The following is a 23,194-nucleotide window of genomic DNA, read 5'->3' as shown; positions in this document are numbered from 1 at the left end:
AGAATGCGCCTTGCTACGGATAATAAAAAAAGAAAGAAAGAATAGCACCTGAAAAAGCGGAACGTATGACGTCATCATATAAAATATATTGCCTGCAGTTCAACAACGAAAATGCTCTAGCGTAGCGGTCGTCATGCGTCGACGGCGTTGGTCCCAGCTCGATTTCGAATCACAGCTCTCGCGCGCGTGATTTTTTTTCTGGCAGGTCCCTTTATTCGCTGTTAACCTCAAGCCATGCGTTTTCCTCAACAACAAAAAAAACCCTCAAGGCATGCATGCATAAGTTTGAATTGTAGCTTGAAAGCTGAAACTACGAACCGGTATCAAATATTTCATTTCAACCACTAAAAACACAATGATTTCTAGACTTTTAGTACAAACGAGCTCAACATGTTCTGTCACAATGCATCGCTGCGTTGCACCATCGATTATCCTCCCTACTAATTATCTGCCTTGACTTTGCTAGAAACCTTCGTCGCCGTTCGCGTCAGATCGCCATGATCCATCTCCTTTCTGAGCTTGCTGACCCTGTCGATGACCGCCTCCAACGTGACATCCACGGCGTCCCTGAGCGTCTCCAGCTTCGACCTCGGGTCCGCGTACACCAGCCGCGGTATCAGCCCGATCACCGTCTCCGTCATCCGCTCCGCCACCTCCTGCGGGATCCGCCGGAGCGTCTCCTCCACGCTGCTGGCGTTGCCGCTCCGCACGTCCTCCTCGGAGATGAACACGGAGTAGGAGTCGCGGTCGTCGGGGAGGTGCCACCTGTACTGCCTGTACGCGGAGTCCGGATGGAAGAACACCGGCACGCAGCCGGCGAGGATGGCGTCGAACGCCGACCGCCGTGTGTACGTGTCGCCCGGCGGCTGCAGGCAGAAGCGCGCCCCTTGGAAGACGCGCATGAAGGTGCTGGGCACGAGGCAGTTCTTCTCGCTCTTCCGGCACTGAACCAGGTTGCAGAAGCTGGAGGCGCCGCACTCCCGGATGAGGTGGTGCCGGATGGAGTTCGGATCGCCGGGACGCTCGCCGCCGGCGAAGGAGAAGAGGAACTCCCGCTTCATGCCTCGCATCCGCTGCTGCCACTGGAGGACGTCCGCGTCCTTGGCCGGGTGGAAGTAGGTCGGGTACGGCACGGCGAAGTCGAAGTCCGTCCACGGCACCTTCTCGACGAACAGCACCGTCATGTTCCACACCGCCGGCAAACGGAGCAGCTTGTTGCCCCACTCCGAGTCGCTGTCCGTCTGCCGCTGGTGGTCCCACGCCGTCCTCCCGGACATGAAGAAGTGGTCGCGCCCGCCCATGGCGCGCCACTCGGGCCGCCGCGTCAGCCAGTCGACGAGCTCGACCGCCGCGGCGTCCTTGGCCGTGGCGTTGTTGCTCCACAGGTTCCGCACGACGTCAAACCCAGCGTAGAACGGCACGAAGACGGCGGCGGCGCGGGAGGAGTCGTCGGTGAGGCAGTCGTACTGCCGGACGCGAGCGTGGAAGATGACGTCGAGGCCGAAGTGGTCGGTGGCGTACCACCCCTCGTCGGCGAACACGCCGTCCGCGTTTTCCAGGGGCGCGCCGAGGCCGCCGTTGACGAGGTACTGGCACATGTCGATCCACGGGTACCAGTGCTTGCAGTCGGCGAGGACGTCGGCGTTGAACTGCGGAGGCAGGTCGTGGACGTACAGGTACCGCCCGCGGCACGCGTCCTCCCCGGCGACGCCAACGTCACTGCTCCGGCGCACCTCGCCCCCGGCCGCGGAGGCGATCAGGAGCTTCTTGACCTGCTGCTCCTGGACGGATGGGAAGCGCGGCGGGGCGCCGTCCTCGCGGCCGGACGCGGGGGCGGCGGTGACGAGCGACTGGCGGGGCGCCCTGACGGGCGCCGCGCGGTGGCAGTAGACAATGAGGAGCCACGGCGTGGCGGACAGGATGGCGAGCAGGACGAGGCGGGGCAGCCAGCGGGCGCCCCCGCCGTGCGCGGCCGTCGTCTTCTCCATGGTCACCCACGAGTCACGCACGCACGCACGCTCGCTCTCGTATACGTGTCCCCGACGGAGTTGAGGTCTCGGAGTCCACTGTGACTAACTTAAGCGCGGGGAATCTCGAAATGGGAATTCATCCATGTGATTTGCGTATCGCTGGCCGGCATACGTGGTGATCTGAGAGCTCAGAGCTCTGACTTGAGAGATGCTCCGCATTAACCATGTCAATGATCGATCGACCGAATCTAGGCGCGAGGAAATGAAGGAGCCGGCCGGGGGGCTGCACGTGCACATGCATGGTGTATCAATAGAAATGAACATTAACTTCTAAAAAAAAAATAGAAATGCACATTGGACGGGGGATCTAATCTGGGAGATGCATTACTGCCAACTTTCGACGATTCATTGGATCCTTGGGTGGAAAGTCTGCATCCTTGAGCGTGCATAATAGATTTTGAGCTAGTAGTAGTGGTTTGGATCCGAGTTTAGCATCTTCGAGGCCTGTACCAATACCAGTGTCTCCACCAGCAAGTAGAGTACGTAGAAGTGAGCATTGACCGGCATTGGCCTCCAGCGACACACGGTTCCCAGGGACCGCGCGCACATGGCGCTCCTCGCTCTGCACAACCGGAGTTGACACGGAGCTAGCTAGTAGTACGACTACTCTATTCTGTCTCGAGCTCGGGATCTCAGGACGATCGAGGGCGCCATCTACGGCACCGGCACGCACTGCTAGCGGCGACTGATTTCTTTGCTCGATCTTTGAGAGGGGCGTTGGATCCCTGCGCGTCACCCCCGTCCCTCCGGCTGCGTAACGTAGTACGGTGGAGGTGCGTGCAGTGCGTGCGTGCGATCTTTTCCCCCGACCGGACGGCAATGGTGTGTGCATGACTAGTGTGTTTGCTTGCCCCTGCAGCGATCGCGATCAGGAATGGGCTAATGGCATTTCTAACCGATCCCCTACCTATCTGGGGTAAGAGAAAGATAATTTTTCTTTTTCTTTTCTAACTGATATCCAGCCGATCCCCTGGAACGAATAACGGGCAAAAATATTATCCTCCGGCGTCTATTTCGCCCCTAAATTTACTCCGCCGCTATCGCTTCGAGGAAAAACTCTCGCCTCTTCTCCCGCCACGGCCTCTTTTGTCGGCGACTGCCCGCCGGCCCCGCCGCTACCTCGTCGCCCCCCTTGGCCCTCGCCGCCCTTCTGCCCGACGCCGAGCCCGTTCAGCCCTCATCGTCGCCGCCGTAAACGAGGTGAAACGCCGCCACTGTCGCCATAACTGATTCGTCGGATTGCTTCGTATTTTCTTCCTCTTTCGCGACGCCGCATCTGACCTTGCTTATGCGCCACTACAAGTCACTCGCACGCTTCGCCGCCCGCCGGTTTGGCTGAAACGACGACGGATGGTCGGTGCATCACCACCACACCGCAAAGTGTTCCACCGATTGCCTAGATGAGTTTGTTCGTTCATTTGTTTTTTAACCGAGCTGTATGGATTGAACCAAGCTGTTTGAATTGCAAATGAAGAGGTTGATGGAGATAGTCTTCGAGGACTCGTCGTCATCCAAAGAGGAAGAAGAAGACAAAGACTTCGAAACCGTTTAGGATGATTTTCAATGATGATATTCGGCGCCCTAGGAGAGGACCGCAATTTGGCCACATACACATTACCCGTGATAGAGTGGAGGGCCACGCCAAGATCATGAGAGACTACTTTGCTCCAAATCCAACCAATCCAGAGAAGTACTTTCGTCGGCACTTTCGGATGACAAAAGTCTTTTTCTCACCATTGCAAAAAGTTGTTGAGAAGTATGATGACTGGTCAAGCTTCGGAGCAAGTGGAGAGATAAGTGCAAGCCCTCTGATGAAGTGGGACATATGGGTGTTCGGCCCATGCATAAGCGGTAGTACCGCTGGGGTGAGCGATACTTCCGCTGGCACGGAAGTGACGGCTACGTAGTTCAACCTGAGTAAGTCAGGGGGACGGTAGTGCCGCCGGAGCGGTACTACCACGAGGTGTTGAACTGCAGCAGGTACCCGCGGTAGTAGAGGAGGGCAGGGCGGTAGTGCCGTCGGAGGCGGTACTACCGCCTTGAACTGCCGCTCGACCCATGGAATAGAACAGTCCAGAACGAGGAAAATAAGCGGTACTCCCCGCGGTACTAGCCAACGGTAGTTCCGATGGAGAGGTACTACCGTGGCTAGCAGCGGTACTTTCGCTTAGCCTGTGGGTGTCTAGTAAACCCGTGGTAGTTGAGATGCAGTTAGCCCAGTAGTACCGCAGGAGCGGTACTACCGTGGCGAACTGCCGCTCTACTACCGCCTGTTTACAGAACCCAAAAATTAGGAGGAAGTAGGAGCCGTACTGCACAGCGGCAGTACCGCCGGAGCGGTACTACCATTGTGCAAAGCGGTACTACCGCTTAGCTCGTTCTGACAAAGTTCAAACACAAAGGAGGGACAAGCTCAATTGTCGGGAAAGAGCGAGGGTGCAAGGATAAAGTGTACGTGTTAATTCCACCCAAACCTTTTCAAAGCAGACCCCCTCTTAATAGTACGGTGTTCCTACGACTCAAGTCCATCAAAAAAGAAACGCAAGAAAACACCGTCTTCATAAATATCCAGAGGGGTTCAAATCGTCTTGTGCCATAAGATAAATTATCTGAAATGCTCAATGCACACGAGTAGCCCGCAAATGCATTGTCATCAATCACCAAAACCACTAAGGGGGAAATATGCCCTAACACCTTGATACATTCCCCGCAGACGTTTGGTGCAGTTCTTCCATTGCCAATGCATGCAATCAATTGATCCGAGCATTCCTGGAAACCCCCTTGCCTCTCCAATAGCCAACAGCTTCTTTGTATCCTGCTCATTTGGTTCTCTGAGATACTCAGGTCCAAACACCTCGACCATGATGCGGGCAAACTTGACAGTAATCTTCAAGCTCGTGCTCTCTCCCATCCTGACCATCTCACCAACGGCATCTGCAGCAGTAACAAGTGCAAGCATCATCAGAGCAGCCGTGCACTTCAGCTTGGCCGAGAAAGAGAGTTGGCCGCAACAATCCCTTCTGAGCTTGAAGTAGTCGTCGTGTGCCTCCACTCCCTCCACAATGCGCAAAAACAATGATTTCCGCATGTGGAAACGACGACGAAACCATTGATCATCCAGGAAAGCAAGTTTTGGAGCAAAGTTGTCCTTGTGCAGTAGCTTTGCTCCGGACACCCTGTCTCGGTTGATCACTCTTCTCCCTTTGATTGAGCCCTTGAAGTTGAGAATATGCTTCACTTGCCGGTCCATTTCCTCTTGCATGCTCATGAGCATGATTATGTCCACTTCTTCGTCCGAATCTGACGAATCGAAGAACTCATCTTGAATCATTTGGTCAAGATCCGCCGTTCCATACTCCTCGTCCGACGAAGCATCGGAATCCATCGTTTTATCTAACAAACTCACAAAAAATCCGGCCGAACAATGTGTCGAACACATCAAGCGCAAGGCGGAGCCGGAGAGTTATCGGACGTACCACGGTGGCGTACGGGCCGGCGACGACGTCCTCCGCGGCGAGGACGGGAGGGCCCTTCCGGAGCTTGCGGCGGAGAGCCTGGGAACAGCTGCGGAGCGGGCGCAGCGGCGGCGCGCGAGACGGACGACGCGGAGGAGGAAGAAGAGAGGAGATAGGAAATCGATCTGGCTGGTCTTCGGGGTGGATTTGGTGCAATTTGGGGTGAGGTTGGGCTGTCGGGTCCGACATGGCGGGTGTGCCCGGACGTCCGCATATCCGCCCCATATTTGAGAGGCCCGTCTGGGTCAAAAAATTATGATCGGACAGTAACCAGGTTGTCAGTCAGGGCGTATGAAATGGGTTTGAGAGGTCCGGCTGTATATGCTCTGGACGACAAAAACTTAAAATATTTGTAAGTTGCCTTAGAACCAGCACCAGCACCGTGCTCCGCGTCGCCCCGTCCTCCTTAAGCCGTCACCTCCGACGATGAACTGTCGCCCTCGGCCATCCCCTGCCGCTTCTCCAGCTCCGGTGAGTCCCGTCCGAACGAGTGAACCTCGGACTCCCCTCTACAGACAACACCGCATCCACGCCGTCCTCGACCCCAGGTAACTCCTGGCTCGGGAAAATCGATTGTCCGGAGTTGTAAATTCAGTCAATTTACCAATAACAAACGCTGAAAAAATAATTAGTTGATGAAATCAGTTCAGTCAGTCTGAGATTCACAGGGCTGTACCTGAAGCTTCTGAAACAACGAATCCATCAGTTTAGTCTCAGACACATCTCAAGTATATGAAGATCAATCTCAAGTATGAAGATCACACCACGATGCTTCTTCTGGCACTGTTATAATCAATTACTGTAGATGACAAATTAGAAGATGTATGTATAATAAATTGAGTGGCACATACCACAAATTATAATATCGACTTGATCTACATTCTGTCAATGGATTATGCATCTATTTTGGTTGGTACTACGAGTAACTTATTTTCGCCGGAACCCAAACATCTCCATGGCGTGACTGAACGACGACTCGTCCGCGGCCGCCTCGGCCCGGGCCCTGGCCACTTTGTCGATGATCCCCTCGACGGCGACGTCGAAGGCGTCCTTCACCGTCTCCAGCTTCGACCTTGGGTCCGCGTACACCAGCCTGGGTATCATCTTGATCACTTCGTCCCGCATCCGCTCCACCGTCTCCGGCGGGATGGCCCGGAGCACGGCCTCGATGCTCACGTTCCGCGACCGCACGTCGTCCTCCGGGATGAACACCGAGTACGTTTCGTGGTGCACCGGGAGGTGCCACCAGTACTGCAGATACGCCGACACCGGGTGGAAGAACACCGGGATGCAGCCGGCCACCATGGAGTCGAACGCCGACCGCCGCGTGTACGAGTCGCCGGGGGGCTGCAGGCAGAAGGTGGCCCTCTGGAACAGCCGCATGATGTTGCCGGGGGTGTGGCACTGGCTGGTGCCGAACCCGCAGCCCAGCAGGCGGCACACGTCGGAGGCCTCGCACTGCGCGATGATCTGCTGCCGGATGTTGTACGGGTTGTCCGGCCGCGGCGCGCCGACGAACGCTATCAGCGACCGGCGCTCCAGACCGCGCACCCTGTCCTGCCACCGGCGCACGTCGGCGTCGGACCTCGGGTGGAAGTAGGTCGGGTACGGCACGGCGTACTCCCGGCTATGCGGCACGCGTGACACCTCCAGCACCAGCACCGACATCTCCCGCCCGCCCGGCATGTTGAGCAGGTCGGTGCCCCAGCTCGGGTTCATGTTGTTGCTCCGCCGGAAGTCAAACCCCGTCCTGCCGGCGACGAGGAAGTGGTCTCGCCCGCCCATGCGCGCCCACTCCGGCCGGCGCATGAGCCAGTCCGTGAGCTCGACGGACGCGGCGTCCCTGGTGGCGTTGTCGTAGCCCCAGTGGTAGCGGACGAAGTCGAAGCCGGCGTAGAAGGGGACGAAGACGGCGTTGGCGAGGGCGGAGTGGGTGGTCAGGCACTCGTACTGCCGCATCCGATTGTGGAAGATGGCGTCGAGCGCGAACTGGTGGGTGCCGTACCAGCCGTTCTCGCCGGTGAAGTCCCCGTCGAGCGGGTCGGCGAGCGCGCGGCCCAGGCCGGCGTTGCTGATGAAACCGCACATGTCGGGCCAGCGGTACTGGTCGCTGGTGTTCTGGCAACCCCGGAGGATGTCGGCGTTGAAGCGCGGCGGCAGGTCGTGCACGTAGACGTACCGCCCCCGGCACGGGTCGGCGCTGGCGCCGTCCAGCACCGTCGCCCTCCTCGCCCCGGCGCTGAGCACGGTGAAATGGTAGTAGAGGAAGGACGCCCACATGACGGTCGCGAGGACGAAGACGAGCCGCAGCGACTGGAACGCGGCGCTCGCCTGCGTGCTGCTCCTCTTGTCCGGGCCCTTCATCACCCCGTGCTCCCGGCGCGGCCGGCCGCCGCCGCCCTTGTGCGCGGATCTGATCAGCTGGCAAAATCATCCGCGAATCAGCCGAAAAGAAGAAAAATGGCTAAGCAAACATGCACCCCCAGCAGAAGCGAAGGAGCGCAAGCAAGGCATCTACGTACGAGGAGGAAAAAAGGTAAGCGGCATACTGACATTGGATACAAGCTCACCAGTCGTACGACAGAGCTTGCGACGCCAAGTTGCATGCCGCGGCGCACAACATATATATAGTACTCCAGAAATGGCAAGCAGATCGATCGAGAGGAGGAAGACGAAGATTAGTAGTATAGATTATATTTATAAACCTAATAATGTTGTAGATCGACGTCGCCGGGAAGTTGCGGCGATGAACGAGCGACGAGCCGCCGGGAGTGGCGGTAGGGAGGAGTAGACTTCACGCACGGTGGAGTTCGTGGGGGTTAATTGACTGGGACTTTGAGTGGTAGCCTGGTGGTGCTAGTGGTTGTTTTACCGCTAACCACTGTCTCTGGCGATCTATACTACTCCTAGTTGATGGTGTTTTCTACTACCAGTGCAAATTAATGCGCGCGGTTCGGCGTGCAGCGTTGACACTTGACACTGGACAGTGGGAATTTTAGTACTAGCGCGCACATTAATTACATGCTTGCTTGTTTAACCATTGCTGTACTGGCCCAAGGAAAAAATTTGCTTCCTCCACATGCAAAGAAAGAGAGAGAGAAGAGAGAAATGATGAAATTTGGATCGAGCGTCGGTTGAACACTCGTACTAGTACTGTACTACTCCTACTTCAGGAAAAGGGAGGCGCGGTGTGCATTTGGTCAACAGAAACTTGGTGATTAATCAAAGTAAACGCTAATTAATCTCCAAGTTTGTATACAACTACTGAATTGATAATTAACAGTGCTCTGGCAGATCTTGCACCGACGGATCCCATCGTCGATCCATACTCCTGGTTACGTCCATGGCTGGACGGTTGGTGTCCATGATCGACCACATCCAACGCATATGAACTCTGACCAATCGGCGCCGGCTACTGGTTTTTCTTCTTCCTTCAGATCGAGCGTCGGTTGCTGGTTAGTTTAAGATGAGACGGAGGCACCTGTCGTTCATTCCTAAGCTCTGTTCACAATGCAGAGTTTTCAGATTCATATGTGATTCCTTGTTGGTTGCATCGATCAGGAATAACTAGGGTCTGTTCGGATCTTTTCTAGAGCTTCTAACTCCACGAACTCCGCAGTTGAATGGTTTGGCTCCAAGAAGCTGGATTCTAGCCCGAGTGCAGTGCAAAAACCTGAAGCGATGTCGGCCCAGCTCCACTGAAAAGAAAATCTGGTACCATTGAGAGAGTCCCCTAGGGCCTGCTTGGAATACATGTGCTTTCTCAAGCGTTCTCTAGTATCATGCACACACAAAATTCAATTAACCTAACTAGGGTCTAAACTGTAAATTTGCAACACCGAAACTTTCTTGGTCTGGAAATATGTAAAATTGGTTTGCAAAGCTATGTCAACAGGGATACTCACTCACAAACACCTTACTTAAATGTACAATTCTCTACAAAAAGGCAAATTAGAAATTATGTGGCCGGTGTAGTTTTTCACTTCCGTGACCAGTGTAGATTTTCAAATTGAGTGGACATGTTGAACCAGAATTCTGCACCACCCAAGTAGTTTCTCTAGCCATCATAACTGAAGTTCTATGTTTGGCTTGGATGACGCCTTACCGAGATACAACATTTCTTTGGGAAATGACATATTTGTTGATTACAAGCCGCATGCATCGGTTTTGCCAATATTCAAGATCCACGGCCTTTGGTGTCAACATTGTGTAAATGCATGTCTTAAGTGAGATGCATATGTGTACACGTTGCGTTGAGTGTTCAAAGAAAATCATGGCCTTAGATTTTTGACTTTTTGCTCGGTAAGATCTCGCATGGATAAATAAAGTAATAAAAAGGCTTCGTCTGGTCCATAGGCAACACTTCTTACTTTAGACACTGGATTTAGATCCAACGCTCGCTCTCCCTCAACTTCTAGTCGAATATGTTTTCCTTCCGCTAGCACTAGTGCAATCACCATCATCCCCATGGAAGGACATATAAGGTGGGTGCGCCAGCAATAGTACCAATAATGATCAATTGCCAGGGTCAGCCCTCTCTTCCATCCCACTAAGATAGGGCGGTCACAATCGTGCTTCTTTCCTGTTAATGAATCGACCACTCTAAATCCCTCCTCTCCCATTGGGGAAATATTTGGTGCACCAGTGCTTGTGGTGCTACTGGTGCACTAAACTCATGTTGCACATTTTAAAATGTTTAAAACTTTCTGAAAAAATTATCACATTCACACAACATTAATGTAGGTCGTCACGAAATTTCAATTCAAATTCGAAACATAGCTCGGAAAACAAATGTGACAAATCAACACTATATAGTACATAATATAGGTTGGGCTGTACATTTGGCCCATTATCACATTGATATCAAGTTTTTCATTTTTTGTATTTCAAGAAAATTTTCAAATTTTGACACCAAATTTTATGACAACATACACTGATATTGTGTCAATGTGCTTGATTTTTTTTCCAGATTTTAACAAATGATCTATGGCATCCAGTGCATCAGTAGTACCACAAGTGTGGTGCACCAAATACATTCCCCTCCCACATCTCCCTAGAACCTGAACCGCTTTGATGAACTGTCCCCACTTTGTGTTTGCCTTGTAGGACTTGTGAGCTTGAAGTTGTTGGGAACTTGAAAAAATTGAGACTCTATTGGCAACTTGGCTGATTTTTCCAAGTTAATCACTTTTTTAATTTTTGTTGTTGGGGGTTAATCACTTTTTCTTATCAGCACGAAACATAGGTATAAGCAAAAAAGAAACAAAAACAAAAGGAGATGTCATACTAAGGTAGAATCAATTAGGGACATTAGTATTACCCTAGAGGAACAAGAAAATGAACAAATAAACTTAAATCAAATGCTTATAAAAATGTGCACACATATTGTATTGAATTTAAATTACTCCATAATATAAAAGAGAAAACATATAGAGTGTGATTTATCAACAACTTGACATTCATACATCCTATCATATATATACTTAAGAAAGTGATCCCCCACTAGTTATTTATCTTAACATACAAGCTTGTCACCTCATCATACAACCACGAATGGGATAAGGTACACCTTAATATGCAATCCTGCATGAGAAAAAAATCCACCACAACATTCAACCATGCAAGGAAAAATATTTTCCATTCAATTGTTCTACTTATATTCAATAAATATTTTCTAACTATACAAAATCAAATATAATAAGTCCTATTTATTTTAAATTTTAGTTCTCATGTTATCAAACCAAAAACTAATTCCCATAACAACGTAGAGGGTACCTTCTAGCATTGCATAAAACTTGCATGCAACATCAATGTTGCACTCAATGTTCAAACAACAAACCAGTAGTGGTGTAGTTAATCAACTCTAGGCAAGTTATCTTTTAGAAATTTGATTTTTTTTCACAATTTTAAAAGGAAATAAAAACAGAAAAGGGAAAAGATAAAGAAAACAGGAAAATGAAACATAAAACAAAAAAGGGAAGGCAATAAATAAAGAAAAACAAGCCGAACAAAACACATAGAAAACCGGCTAAGGAGCATCTTTATATGGGTTGGCCTGTTAGAAATGGGCATGACTGCTATTTGCCAATAACGAAGAAACGGGTGCAAGAGACCTCCTAATCGGCGAAATCACTAATTGAGGAGTACTCCTCGCAAAGATCACTCCCACCTTTCCAGGTTGTGACAAGTGGCGCGTTGTATGTACGCCACTTGTGGCAACCTGGGAGTTTTCCCTTTTTCGTAGACCCGTTTATTCAAAATGTTTTATCTCTTAAATCGTGCGTCCAAATCTCGAACCGTATTCACCGTTAGATTCCTCGCGTTGAGATCTTCAAAACTAGATCTCATGTTGATAGGTTTGACGAACTTTATTTTCACGAGAAAAACCGGACAAAAAAACCATACCGGGAGCACGTTTTTCCGTTTCCGAAAGAGGCACGACCTTGCCTCTCACGAAATCACAACCGTGGCTCTCGCTAAAGGAAAAAACAGAAAATGGTTTTTTTGTTTCCGAGAAGGCACGCCCGTGCCTCTTGCAAAAGCATAACCATGCCTCTCGCGGAAGCAAAACCGTGCCTCTCGCGGAAGAGAAAAAACAGAAAACGCATTTTTTCCGTTTCCGAGAGACACAGTCGTGCCTCTCACGAAAGCAAAACCGTGCCTCTCGCGGAAGCAAAACCGGGCCTCTCGTGGAAGAAAAAAATGTAAAGCGCGTTTTTTTTTCGTTTCCGAGAGTCATGGTCGTGCCTCTCGCGAAAGCAAAACCGTGTCTCTGACGGGAAAAAAACAGAAAACGCGTTTTTTTCGTTTTCGTGAGGCATGGTTGTGCCTCTCGCAAGACTAAAACTGTGCCCCTGCGGAATAAAAAAAAGGAAAACACGTTTTTTCGCGCAAAAATATTTTTTTTCGGAAATTTCTTTTGGGTCCAAAAGCTAAGGAAGACCGGTGGAAAACCAAAACGTTGAAAAAACCCAAAAACACCGTTTAAAAATTAAAAAAAATCCGAAGGGTTTGCCTAGAGTGCGACACGTGGCGGGCAGCTGAGAGCGCGTCAAGTGGCACTGATCGTTGTGAGGCTCCCAAGGAGCGCTCGTCAACTAGTTGCTCTCCCTAATCGGCGACTGTTATCTTGGTTAGTTCTGACGTCCACGCGCCATGGGCCGGCCCATTCACATGGCGACCCGGTCGCTTCGCTAAGACGCATTGGGTTCGCTCGGACAACTGTGTCTCTTGAAAAAAAATTGAGAAATATTACGAATTCAAAAAGTTCATAGAATTCAGAATTTCACGAATTCCAAACAAAAAATTACGATGTTGAAAAACAGTTAATGGATTTCGGGAAAGAAATCAACATTTTAAAAATAATCGTCGATTTTGAAAAAAAAATCTCAATTTTTAAAAAGTGCGTACTTTGAAAAAAGTTCGCAAGAATGAAAAATCCCGTTTAAAAAAATCATTATGTTTTAAATATCTGTATTTGATTTTTTCAAGAATTTGAGAAAACAATCACGGATTTGAATAAAAAATCACCTAAATTTAAAATAAAAACAATTTGAAAAGAGTTCATGGATTTGAGAAATTTTATAAAAGTGAAAACAAACATGAAAAAAAAGAAAAAAATGGAAAACAAACCAAGAAAACCCGAAAAACACATGCTGGGCAAAACTAGAAGAAAAACCACCCAGCAAAAACCGTGAATACAATCATTGAAACGGTTCCAAAAAAACCGATTAACAAAAACCTAGATTGTCGGGTGGTAGGTGCGACATATGCCAACGGGTGGCTTATCATTGTGGGAGCCAGTAAAACATCGCCGGTGGCTGGAAACGGGATGAGGCGAAGACATGCACGCCGGCGGATCTTACCCAGGTTCGGGGCTCTCCGTGGAGATAACACCCCTAGTCCTGCTCTGCGGAGTCTCCGCATGATCACTAGATCAATACAAGTAGCTACAAGTGCTCCTTAAGCTGTTTGGCTAGAGGAAGAAGAAGGGCAAGGCTAGCTCTCCTTTTCTCTCTATGTGGTGTGTGGAATTCTATGAGATCAACCCTTTGCATGGGTGTCCCGGGGGGTTTATATAGGCCTACCCCCCAGGGGTACAATGGTAATCCGGCTGGGCGCGGGTCCCAGCCGTCAGTGTTTATGCTCGCCGGCTTCTCCGCCGGTCATTGGGGCCCACCGACTGGTGGGTCCCGCCGGCTGCCGGCCTCTTGGCCGGCAGGCCGGCCCCACTGCTTGGGGGCTTTGTCGGCGGCTGGTTACTGTTGCCTCGCCTCTCATGACGAGGGCTTTGTCGAGGTAAGCGTGGCTACAGTGTCACCGCCTTGCGAGCTCTCACTGTAGCCTTACCTCGTCTTGTCTCCTTAATGGGGCGCATGCTTCGAGGGAGGGAGGTAGCCGGCTATTGGGAGCCGGCCACATCCCTGGCTGACTAGAGGAGGCCAAGCCGTCTTCAGATGTCTCTCTGGCAAAGGGGCCCGCCGCCCACGGGCCGTACTGGCACCTGTCGTGGGTGACATCGAGGCCAACATGGCTACAGTGCTGCGCCGGACGGGGGATGGCTGGCCCGTACGGCGCCCTGTGGCCATGCCTGTTCCGGGATTCGGGGGTAGTGGGTTGTACTGCGGCCACGCCCCATCCTATTGCCGTTACGTGGGTACAGTCTTAGTAGGTGCAGTCTTGGCCGGCTTTCTTTATGGTCGGCTTCTGGGAGTCGGCTTTCTTCATGGCCGGCTTCTAGGAGTCGGTCCTCTTGGGGCTGGCTCCCTGGAGTCGGCTATCTCGTATCTTTCTTGGGGGAGGTTTCTGAGGCTGGGTCGCCTTTTGGGAGTCGGCCCTGGGGATAGCCGGCCGGGGGAAGGCGGCCCTATGCTTTGTATGCTTGAAGGCCTGAACGACCTGATAATTTTTCGAAGAGCTAGGGGGAGTCGGTTAGGCTACCCGTGGCCATTTACTCCGACAGTAGTCCCCGAAGCTGGTTGGGCTTCGAGGCTAAGAGGAGGTCGAGAAGCTCGGTCAGCTTCTTATCTTGACGAGCCAGCAGCTGGGAGCCGGCTTCGGTTGGGCGCGCCGTCTTGGCGAAATTTTTAAAGTCGGAAGGCGGGAGTCTGTTGGCGCGTGCGCCGGGCTGCGGGCCAGCCGCTCGCCGCCTGCGAACCACGTGGCGTCCCTTGGCTGAAAAGAGCCTGCCAACCCACGCGCGCGACAAGACGTCGCCGCAGGCCGAGGGCCCACCACTCCTACGCCTAGGCCCAGGCGCGGATTCTTTGCGGCCCAAAGCCGTCCACACGTCTTCCGGCGGCGGTTTCCGCACGCCGTTAGGGCGCAATAATCGCGGGACGTGGGGGAGTGGGCTCAGTTAATCCCACGTTCCTCCCCACGCCTCGCCTCCCCGGCTTCGCCGCACGAGGCTATAAGTAGGGGAGGAGGGGGAAGCGGCAGACGCTCGCACGCTCCTTTCCTCTCCGCCATCTTCTTCCTCCTGCTTTCCCTTGCAGCAGCGCCTCACCACCGCGCCGTCCCACCATTCTTCACTCCGCCCCGCAGCTCTGCCGCCGCAGGGCCGTGCTTTCTCCGCCGCCGCACTCTTCCTCGCTAGCTTCTCGCCACCATGCAGTACGGCGGGGACTAGGACGGCTCCAACGTCCACATGGACCACATCGAGTTCCTCCGCAAGACGCGGCGGTTGCCCGGCGCGGACCAGGTGCGGATCCGCCTCGCGCCTGCGAAGGAGATCACGCCGGAGCCGGAGGAAGGCGAGCGGGTAGTCTTCCGCTCGCATTTCCTGCGTGGCATCGGCTTGCCGGCAAGCGCTTTCTTCCGCTCCTTCCTCGACTTCTATCAACTCCAGCCGCACCACCTCACCCCGAACACGGTGGTGCTGCTGTCCGCCTTCGTCACCTTGTGCGAAGGCTTCCTTGGCGTTCTCCCCACCCTTGAGCTCTGGGGGAGTTCTTCCAATCTAAGCTGGGCACCCGCATGCAGGGCGTGCCGGCCCAGAGCGGCGCCTTCATCGCGATGCGGAAGCCGGCAGCCGACAACCCCTTCGCCGTCATCACGTTAATCCAGTCGGTGAAGCGCTGGCAGAAGTCATATTTCTACGTGAAGAACGTCGCCCCATAAAGCGACTACGTCAACTTGCCAGCTTACGTAGTCGGCCCGCCGGCTGGGAGGCGGCCCCACTGGTCCTATCGGGCCGCGACGCTGACGCCGGCTGGAGCCGCGGCCGTCGCCCGACTGCGGGTGATGATCCAGTCGGAGGGCCTGACTGGGTCCGACTTGCTGGCCGCCTTCGTCGCGCGCCGGGTGCTTCCGCTTCAGAGCCGCCCTCACCTGATCTGTCAGATGAGCGGCCAGCTCGATCTGAGTCGGATGTGCACCAAGGACATGCCGCACGACGAGGTGGCCCACATGGTGAATTACCTTGCGAACTGCAAGCTCTCCGCAGAGTGGCGGTTTGGCAAGGAGCCATATTCCCGTGCACATCCTCCGCCCACGGTATGTTTTCTTTTTCCTTTTCTTTTCTTAGTTTTGTTGCCGAATTCCTTCTGGCCGTCTCTGACCAGTCGGCACGCCTTGGCAGAGCCCTCTCCTTCGACCTGCAGCCGGGTCGGAGGCGGAGCGCCGATTCCTCCCCGACCGAACGGAGCATGACCTGGAGGACCACGACTTGGGGGCGGCCGCCATGGAGGACAACACCGAGGCGGGTGGCGACGAAGCAGGCGGCTCCGGGCTTGGAGCCAGTTTCGACGACTGGCCGGACGACGACGAGGTGGAAGTCGTCCCACGCCGCCAGCCGGCGTCTGGCCATGGCGCGGGTTCCTCCGCCGCGCCGCCTGCTCGGGGCGGCGGGCAGAAGCGCCGTGCCGCGTCGGGCTTGTTCGGGAGCCGACCGAAGAAGCCCAAGGGTGGGGCGGCGGCGACCAGGCGGGATGAGGCGGCCGCGAAGGCGGCCCGCTTTCGCAAGGTGGTGAAGCAGCCGCAGATGGTGTCGGCGTAAGTGTATATTCCTTTGTACATTCTTTCTTCTTTTCTTGGTGATTTCTGAATCCTTGCCCTTTTCTCAAAAAAAATCAGGACTCCGCTTTCGCTCGAGCGGGTTGCTGCCGCCTCCGTCGTTGGATCGCCGGGAGGATCCGGGAGCACCCGCCGCGTGGACCCCCGCGCCGAGCTTCAGGCGGCGACAGAGCGAAACGCGCGGAAGGCGTGGGAGGAGCGGGAGGCGGAGGAGTTGAGGGCGGCTGCCGCCAAGGCGGCACAGGAGGAGGAGGTGGCGAAGGCGCGCGCCGACGCAGCGGCTAAGGCCCAAGCGGAGGCTGCGGCCGCGGCAACAGCGGAGGGGCCTTGCTCATCACCCCTCTGCGCGTCGCGGCGCCTGAGGCCCCAGAGCCCCCGCCAGAGGAAGCCGGCGGCGACCAGCCGGGATTGGAGAGGGAGGACGACGTCGTTGTCCCGGAGAGGGAGGCGGCACCGGCCCCGCCGACTGGGGCGGCTCAAGGCGGCCGGCCTAACGTGCCGCCTGCGCAATCGGCTGGGGGCGAGCCGGCTGCGAGGACGGACCTGGTGGTCCAGTCGTCATCGTGCCAGCGCACGGGGAAGGCCGCATCGGACCCGCAGAAAGCCGCGGGCCTCAGTTCGTCGGCCCAAGACGTGGAGGTGGCCAGCGCCAGCTCCGGGTGGACGTCGGATGGAGGGACGGCTGTGGTGAACGTGGCAGCGCAGGACGTCCGGAACCGGCTTCAGTCCCAGGCTGCGGCGCCGAGGAAATACAATGACGAGTTCCTTGCGACGCGGGCGGCCATTCGGGTTAGTCTTCCTATTTTTGCTTTTTTGATCTTGGTTTCTTCCGTGGGGGCGCGTCAGCGCACCCACTGGGTGTAGTCCCCGAGTTCCGAGTCGGCTGCTGAGCAGGCGGCTTGAAACTTCTTAGCGGGCTTTGTTTTGCTATCTTGTTCTCATTCGCTCCTCTGCCTGTCTTGCAGGACTACCACAACCTCCGCGCGGCTGCCTTCAACTCCCAGGCTCGGGAGCTGACCCAAAAGAATGCTGACCTATCTGAGAGCCGGGGTAAGTGCTTCGTCTTTTATCTCACGTGGGGGCGCGTCAGCGCACCCACTGGGTGTAGTCCCCGAGATTCGGGCCGACTGCTGAGCAGTCGGGTCGGATCTTCCTTGACGACTTCTTCCTTATTGCTTCTTTCTTTTCTGCCATCCCTGCAGCGACCAATGCCAGTCTGAGAGAGCAGCTGGGCGGGGCTCAGGCCGCCCTCCGTGCTAAGGAGGCCGAGTTTGACGCCTTGGCACAGGAGCGTGACCGCCTGGCCAAGAGGTTGGCCGACCAGGAGAAGAGCCACAAGGCGGCCCTGAAGGCGGTGCAGGACAGCGAGGCCGGCCCTCCAAGCCGAGTATGAGACAGAGGCGGCCAGCTGGGCCGAAGCGAAGCAGACGCTGATCAACGGCTATGGCCAGATCGAAGACTTGGTTGACGGTAGGCCGCCTTCTTCTTCGTCCTTGCTTGCCGCTTGTCGTTTGGCTCATTTTCTGACTTGGTGTTTTTCTCTTCTTTCTCTTTCTTTCTTGCGCAGAGTACTTCCCTGGCTACTCTACCTCCGCCAACCAGGTCGTCGAGGCCCACCACGAGGCACGAAGGCAGGCTGGCACCGAGATCGCGCTGAACGCTCGCCGGTCGCAGGAGGAGCAGCTCTTGGCGATTCAGGCCCGCCTCCGGCCGGCTCACCGCATGCTCCGCTGGCTTCAGCGTGTTGGGGCGCAGGTGTTGGCCGCTCTCTGGCCTGGTGAGGTGATTCCCCGCACCCCCAGTCAGACTGCCGACTGGCTGGAGGTGGTGGTCGGCCGCTTCGAGGCCTGGAAGGCTTCTGCGGCTCGGTCCAGCGCCAGGCGGGCGCTGGAGTTCGCCAAGGCCTGGTATTCCGAGCTGAGTCTGGACCAGCTGGCCACCTGGCGGTAGGAGGCCGACACGGAGCTGGAGCCGGCGCGGCTGGCTATCATCCAGCGGGCTTCGGCGGCCGACTACACCGACACCAGCGCCTTCGCTCCTGAGGTGGACGACAACGGCGTTGCCCAGCCGGAGGAGTGGTTCGGGCTGAACCCGGCAGACGGCGAGGACTCAGCGGAGGAGATCGACTCCAGCGACGAGGGCGAGGAGGAGGAGGAGGAGGGTGAAGACGCCGCGCCAGATGGTGGAGCAGCCGGTCAGCCTCAGCTTGACCGTGCCTCCAGCAACAAGGCACGCGCGGGTGCACCGCCTGCAGCCGGCGATGATCAAGCCGAGACCCGCCAGCCGGCCACTCCTCCAGCCGGTGGCGCCGTCTCCACCGACCAGCCCGGCTCCCCTGCTGCGTCCTTAGTCTAGTCTGCTGCCTCTACTTTCCTGTTTCATCATTCTTGGAACAGTATTTTGTTAAGTTTGCACAATTCCACCCACTGGGGGTGTATTCAAACTATATTGACTGCCGGCCTGTTGGGGGCCTTATGTGTAAATATAATTATGCATGCGTTTGGTTTTCCCTTGTTCTTTGCTTTTCATCCTTCGGCTGTTTCCTTTGCCGCCCTCCCTTGGTTGCCGCCTTCCCAGCCGGACAACTGCTCTGCAATCTGTGGCTGGGGAAGTGCTTGGGAGGGCAAGTACTCTAGCTTTGTTGGATTATAGCGAAGTGATTGGGAGGCCGGCCAGCCGGCTGTTTTGACAGCCGGTAGGCGTGGTTGGAGGCCGTCTTTGCGTTATATAAGTTCGTTGGTCCTTAGCCGTTTTTCGTGTGGGCATCCTTTCTGCCTTTCGCTCTTGCCAGTCGGACAATCGGTTCTTCGAGCTGCGACTTTCGACAAGAGATTGCTCGGGTGCCGGCACACTACTTGTTTGACTTCAGGTAGAACTTTTAATATAACTTAAGGCGGCCAGTTCCCGGGCCGACTAGTCGAACCCGGTGCCGGACAAAAAACCAAATGTAATAATACATTCATGAGTATGACACTCGTCATTCATAGATAAAGGAGGGCAGTCCCCGAGTGTGCCTCGAGGGCCCCGTTTGTCTCATATTTAAAAAAGAACGGTAGCATGATACATACTGCTTTCAACTGTAAAATCTTCTCAGGAGGTTTGCGTTCCATGGTCGCTCCGACTCCTTGCCGGAATCATCCCTCTTGCGTGCTCTTGGTTTTTGTGCGTCGATCAAGTAGTAGGAGTCATTGCCTAGTGCCTTGCTGATGACGAAAGGGCCTTCCCAAGGGGCCGAGAGCTTGTGCTGGCCGGCTGTTCGCTGGATCAGCCGAAGCACAAGGTCGCCCTCTTGGATGGATCTTGGCTTGACCTTCCGGTTGTGGTAACGGCGCAAACCCTGCTGGTAGATGGCGGACCGGCTGAGTGCTAACAGCCGGCCTTCTTCCAGCAGGTCGACGCTGTCTTCTCGCGCTTCCTTGGCCTCCGCTTCCGTGTACATGGTGACCCGAGGCGAGTCGAACTCGATGTCAGTTGGGATGACGGCCTCGGCACCATATACAAGGAAGAACGGAGTGAAGCCGGTTGACTTGTTTGGGATAGTACGCAGACTCCAGAGGACAGCCGGCAGCTCGTCGAGCCAGCAGTCGGCCGAGCGCTCCAGTGGTACGACCAGGCGGGGCTTGATGCCGGAGAGGATGAGGCTGTTTGCTCGCTCGACCTGGCCGTTTGACTGCGGGTGGGCAACGGACGCTAAGTCCAGTCGGATGCCTTGTGTCGCGCAGAAATGTACCAGTGCTCCTTTGGCAAAGTTTGTGCCGTTGTCGGTGATGATGCTGTGCGGCACGCCATACCGAGTAGTGATGTCGGCAATAAATGTCACGGCCGTCGGCCCGTTCAGCTTCTTGATCGGCTTCGCTTCGATCCACTTGGTAAATTTGTCCACGGCGACAAGCAGATGTGTCAAGCCACCGCGGGCTGTCTTGAATGGGCCCACCATGTCCAGCCCCCAGACGGCAAAGGGCCAGGTGAGGGGGATGGTCTTGAGTGCGGAAGCCGGCAGGTGTTGTTTGGAACTGAAGACTTGGCATCCTTTGCAACATTTGACTATTTCTTTGGCATCTTCCAAGGCAGTCGGCCAGAAGAAACCGTGGCGGAAGGCTTTGGCCACAAGTGATCTTGAGGCTGCATGGTGGCCGCATTCGCCTTGGTGGATATCCTTGAGGATTGCTACACCCTTTTCTGGCTTGACGCAGCGCTGGAAGACCCCAGTGATGCTACGCTTGACAAGTTCTCTGTTTATTATTGCATATGCTCCGGCTCGGCGTTGCACTAGTCTTGCCGAGATCTCATCAGTCGGCAGCTCTCTGTTGACTAGGAAGTTGAGGATGGGCTGGGCCCATGATGGAGCTGTGACTTCTTCTACTGTTAGTACGGCCACTGTGACTCGGATGGGTGGGTTGGGTGGTGGAGAGTTGGAGTCGGCCACCGCTTCTTGTGTCGCTGCAGTCCCCGGGCCGACTGCTGCAGTCCCCAGGCCGGGTTCTAAAGTCCCCGAGCCGGGTGTGACTGCGGCCGTCCCCGGGCCGCTTGTCGAAGTCCCCGAGCCGCCTGCTGGGTTCCTCCAGTCGGATCCAGCTGCATCGGGGGCGGATGGTACGAAGATAGAGTCCGACTCTGGAGACGGCTTGATAGATGGTTTGAGGAGGCGCTGGAGAGAGACACCGGTTGGTATAGCCTGTCGGGTGGAGCCGATCCGTGCCAGGGCCTCTGCCTGGTCGTTGTCGGCCCGTGGCACGTGAAGGAACTCGCACCCTTCGAAGTACCCACTGATCTGCTGGACGAGGAATCGATAGCTCGCCCTGTTAGCATCCTTGGCGTCCCAGTCGCCAGATGACTGCTGGACCACCAAGTCCGAGTCGCCATAACACAGGATCCGGCGTATGCCGAGCTCTTTGGCTAGCCGGAGCCCGTGTATGAGCGCCTCGTATTCAGCCACGTTGTTGGAGGCGGCAAAGTGGATTTGTAGCGTGTATCTGAGCTTGTCGCCTTTGGGAGAGGTGAGGACGATGCCGGCTCCCAAGCCGGTGCGCATCTTGGACCCATCGAAGTGCATCCGCCAATGAGTAGAGTCGGGAGCCGGCGGTAGGTACTGGGTCTCGGCCCAGTCGACGAGGAAGTCGGCCAATGCTTGGGACTTGATGGCGGTGCGGGGCTGGTAGAAGATTGTGTAAGGTGCAAGCGCAATGGCCCATTTAGCCACCCGGCCGGATGCATCCCGGCTGCCTATGATCTCGGCAAGCGGGGCGGTGCATACGACCGTGATGGGATGCTCTTAAAAGTAGGGCTTCAGCTTCTTGGCAGCGAAGTACACTCCATAGCACATCTTCTGGTAGTGTGGGTAGTTTTGCTTTGAGCTGGACAATACTTCTCTTAGATAATATACCGGCCTCTGGACTAGCTGGGCTCGCCTTCTTCTGGGCGCTGGACCATGATGACTGTACTGACCACTCGGCTAGTTGCGGCAATGTAGAGGAGCATGGGCTCCTTCTCAGTCGACGCCGCCAGGACAGGTGGAGTGGTCAGCATCTTCTTCAACTCATGGAAGGCTTGGTCTGCTTGGTCATTCCACTCGAAATGAGTGGATTTCTTCATGAGTCGGTACAGGGGGAGAACCTTCTCTCCTAGCCGGCTGATAAAGCGGTTTAGGGAGGCCAGGCACCCAGTGAACTTCTGCACGTCTCGCAACTTGGTGGGAATCTCCATTCTCTCAATGGCCTTGATCTTCACAGGGTTGCACTCAATGCCGCGTTCGGAGACCAGAAAGCCTAGAAGCTGGCCGGCTGGTACTCCGAACACACATTTCTCGGGGTTGAGCTTGATCTGAAATCGGCGCAAGTTGGCAAATGTTTCTTTGAGGTCTTCCAGCAGGGTGCCGCGCTTCTCTGTCTTCACCACAATATCGTCTACGTAGACGTGGGCATTTCTGCCGAGTTGCTTGAGGAGGCATTTCTGCATGCAACGCTGAAAAGTGGCACCGGCATTCCTAAGGCCGAATGTCATAGTCAGGTAACAGAAAGCTCCGAATGGTGTGATGAAGGCGGTGTTCAGGCGGTCTGTTGGGTCCAACTTAATCTGGTGGTATCCTGAGTAGGCATCCAAGAAACTCAACAGCTCGCATCCGGCTGTTGAGTCTATCACTTGATCAATCCGTGGCAGAGCAAACGGATCTTTGGGGCAGGCCTTGTTGAGGCTAGTGTAGTCTATACACATACGCCATTTGTTGTTTTTCTTCAACACCAAGACTGGGTTGGCAAGCCACTCTGGAAAAAAACACTTCCATAATAAAGCCGGCGGCAAGGAGCCGGGCTATCTCTTCTCCTACGATTCTTCTCTTCTCTTCTGACAGTCGGCGGAGAGGCTGCTTGACCGGCTTCGCGTCGGCTCGGACGTGTAACTTGTGCTCGGCGAAATCCTTCGGAACACCCGGCATGTCCTTTGGGGACCATGCAAAGATATCTCGATTCTCATGGAGGAAGTCGACGAGCTCGCCTTCCTATTTACTGTCCAGGTTTGCACCAATGACTGCAAACCTCTCCGGGTTCTCCGGGTCCAGAGGTATCTTCTTCGTCTCCTTGGCCGGCTGGAAGGAGCCCTGCGCATCATATTCCTTGGGGTTGGGGGACAAGGCCGGCT

General features: G+C 54.8%; 3 protein-coding genes across 4 annotated transcripts; all 3 read right to left on the bottom strand.

The window, feature by feature from the left end:
• Positions 1 to 305: 305 nt before the first annotated feature.
• Positions 306 to 2,276, bottom strand: LOC109766998 (xyloglucan galactosyltransferase KATAMARI1 homolog). Its single transcript, XM_020325752.4, has one exon. The coding sequence runs from the start codon at positions 1,986 to 1,988 to the stop codon at positions 441 to 443; it is 1,548 nt and encodes a 515-aa protein (XP_020181341.1). The 5' UTR covers positions 1,989 to 2,276; the 3' UTR covers positions 306 to 440.
• Positions 2,277 to 4,683: 2,407 nt separating this feature from the next.
• On the bottom strand, positions 4,684 to 5,415 carry LOC109766994 (uncharacterized). The gene has a single exon (XM_020325747.1). The coding sequence runs from the start codon at positions 5,413 to 5,415 to the stop codon at positions 4,684 to 4,686; it is 732 nt and encodes a 243-aa protein (XP_020181336.1).
• Positions 5,416 to 6,372: 957 nt separating this feature from the next.
• Positions 6,373 to 8,401, bottom strand: LOC109766989 (xyloglucan galactosyltransferase KATAMARI1 homolog). 2 transcript variants are annotated; one of them, XM_020325738.4, is made up of 2 exons: positions 8,099 to 8,401; positions 6,373 to 7,966 (listed from the first exon to the last, which is right to left on the bottom strand). In XM_020325738.4, exon 2 carries the CDS (start codon positions 7,907 to 7,909, stop codon positions 6,473 to 6,475), a length of 1,437 nt encoding a protein of 478 aa, XP_020181327.1. In that variant the 5' UTR covers positions 7,910 to 7,966; positions 8,099 to 8,401; the 3' UTR covers positions 6,373 to 6,472. The 2 variants fall into 2 exon arrangements, with proteins under 2 accessions (XP_020181327.1, XP_020181328.1); XM_020325739.4 differs by having other exon boundaries at positions 8,251 to 8,401.
• Between the last annotated feature and the right edge of the window lie 14,793 nt (positions 8,402 to 23,194).

This window comes from Aegilops tauschii, chromosome 4 (assembly GCF_002575655.3).
Source record: "Aegilops tauschii subsp. strangulata cultivar AL8/78 chromosome 4, Aet v6.0, whole genome shotgun sequence".
Taxonomy (NCBI): Eukaryota; Viridiplantae; Streptophyta; class Magnoliopsida; order Poales; family Poaceae; genus Aegilops; species Aegilops tauschii.
This window is presented reverse-complemented; position numbering and strand designations above follow the sequence as displayed.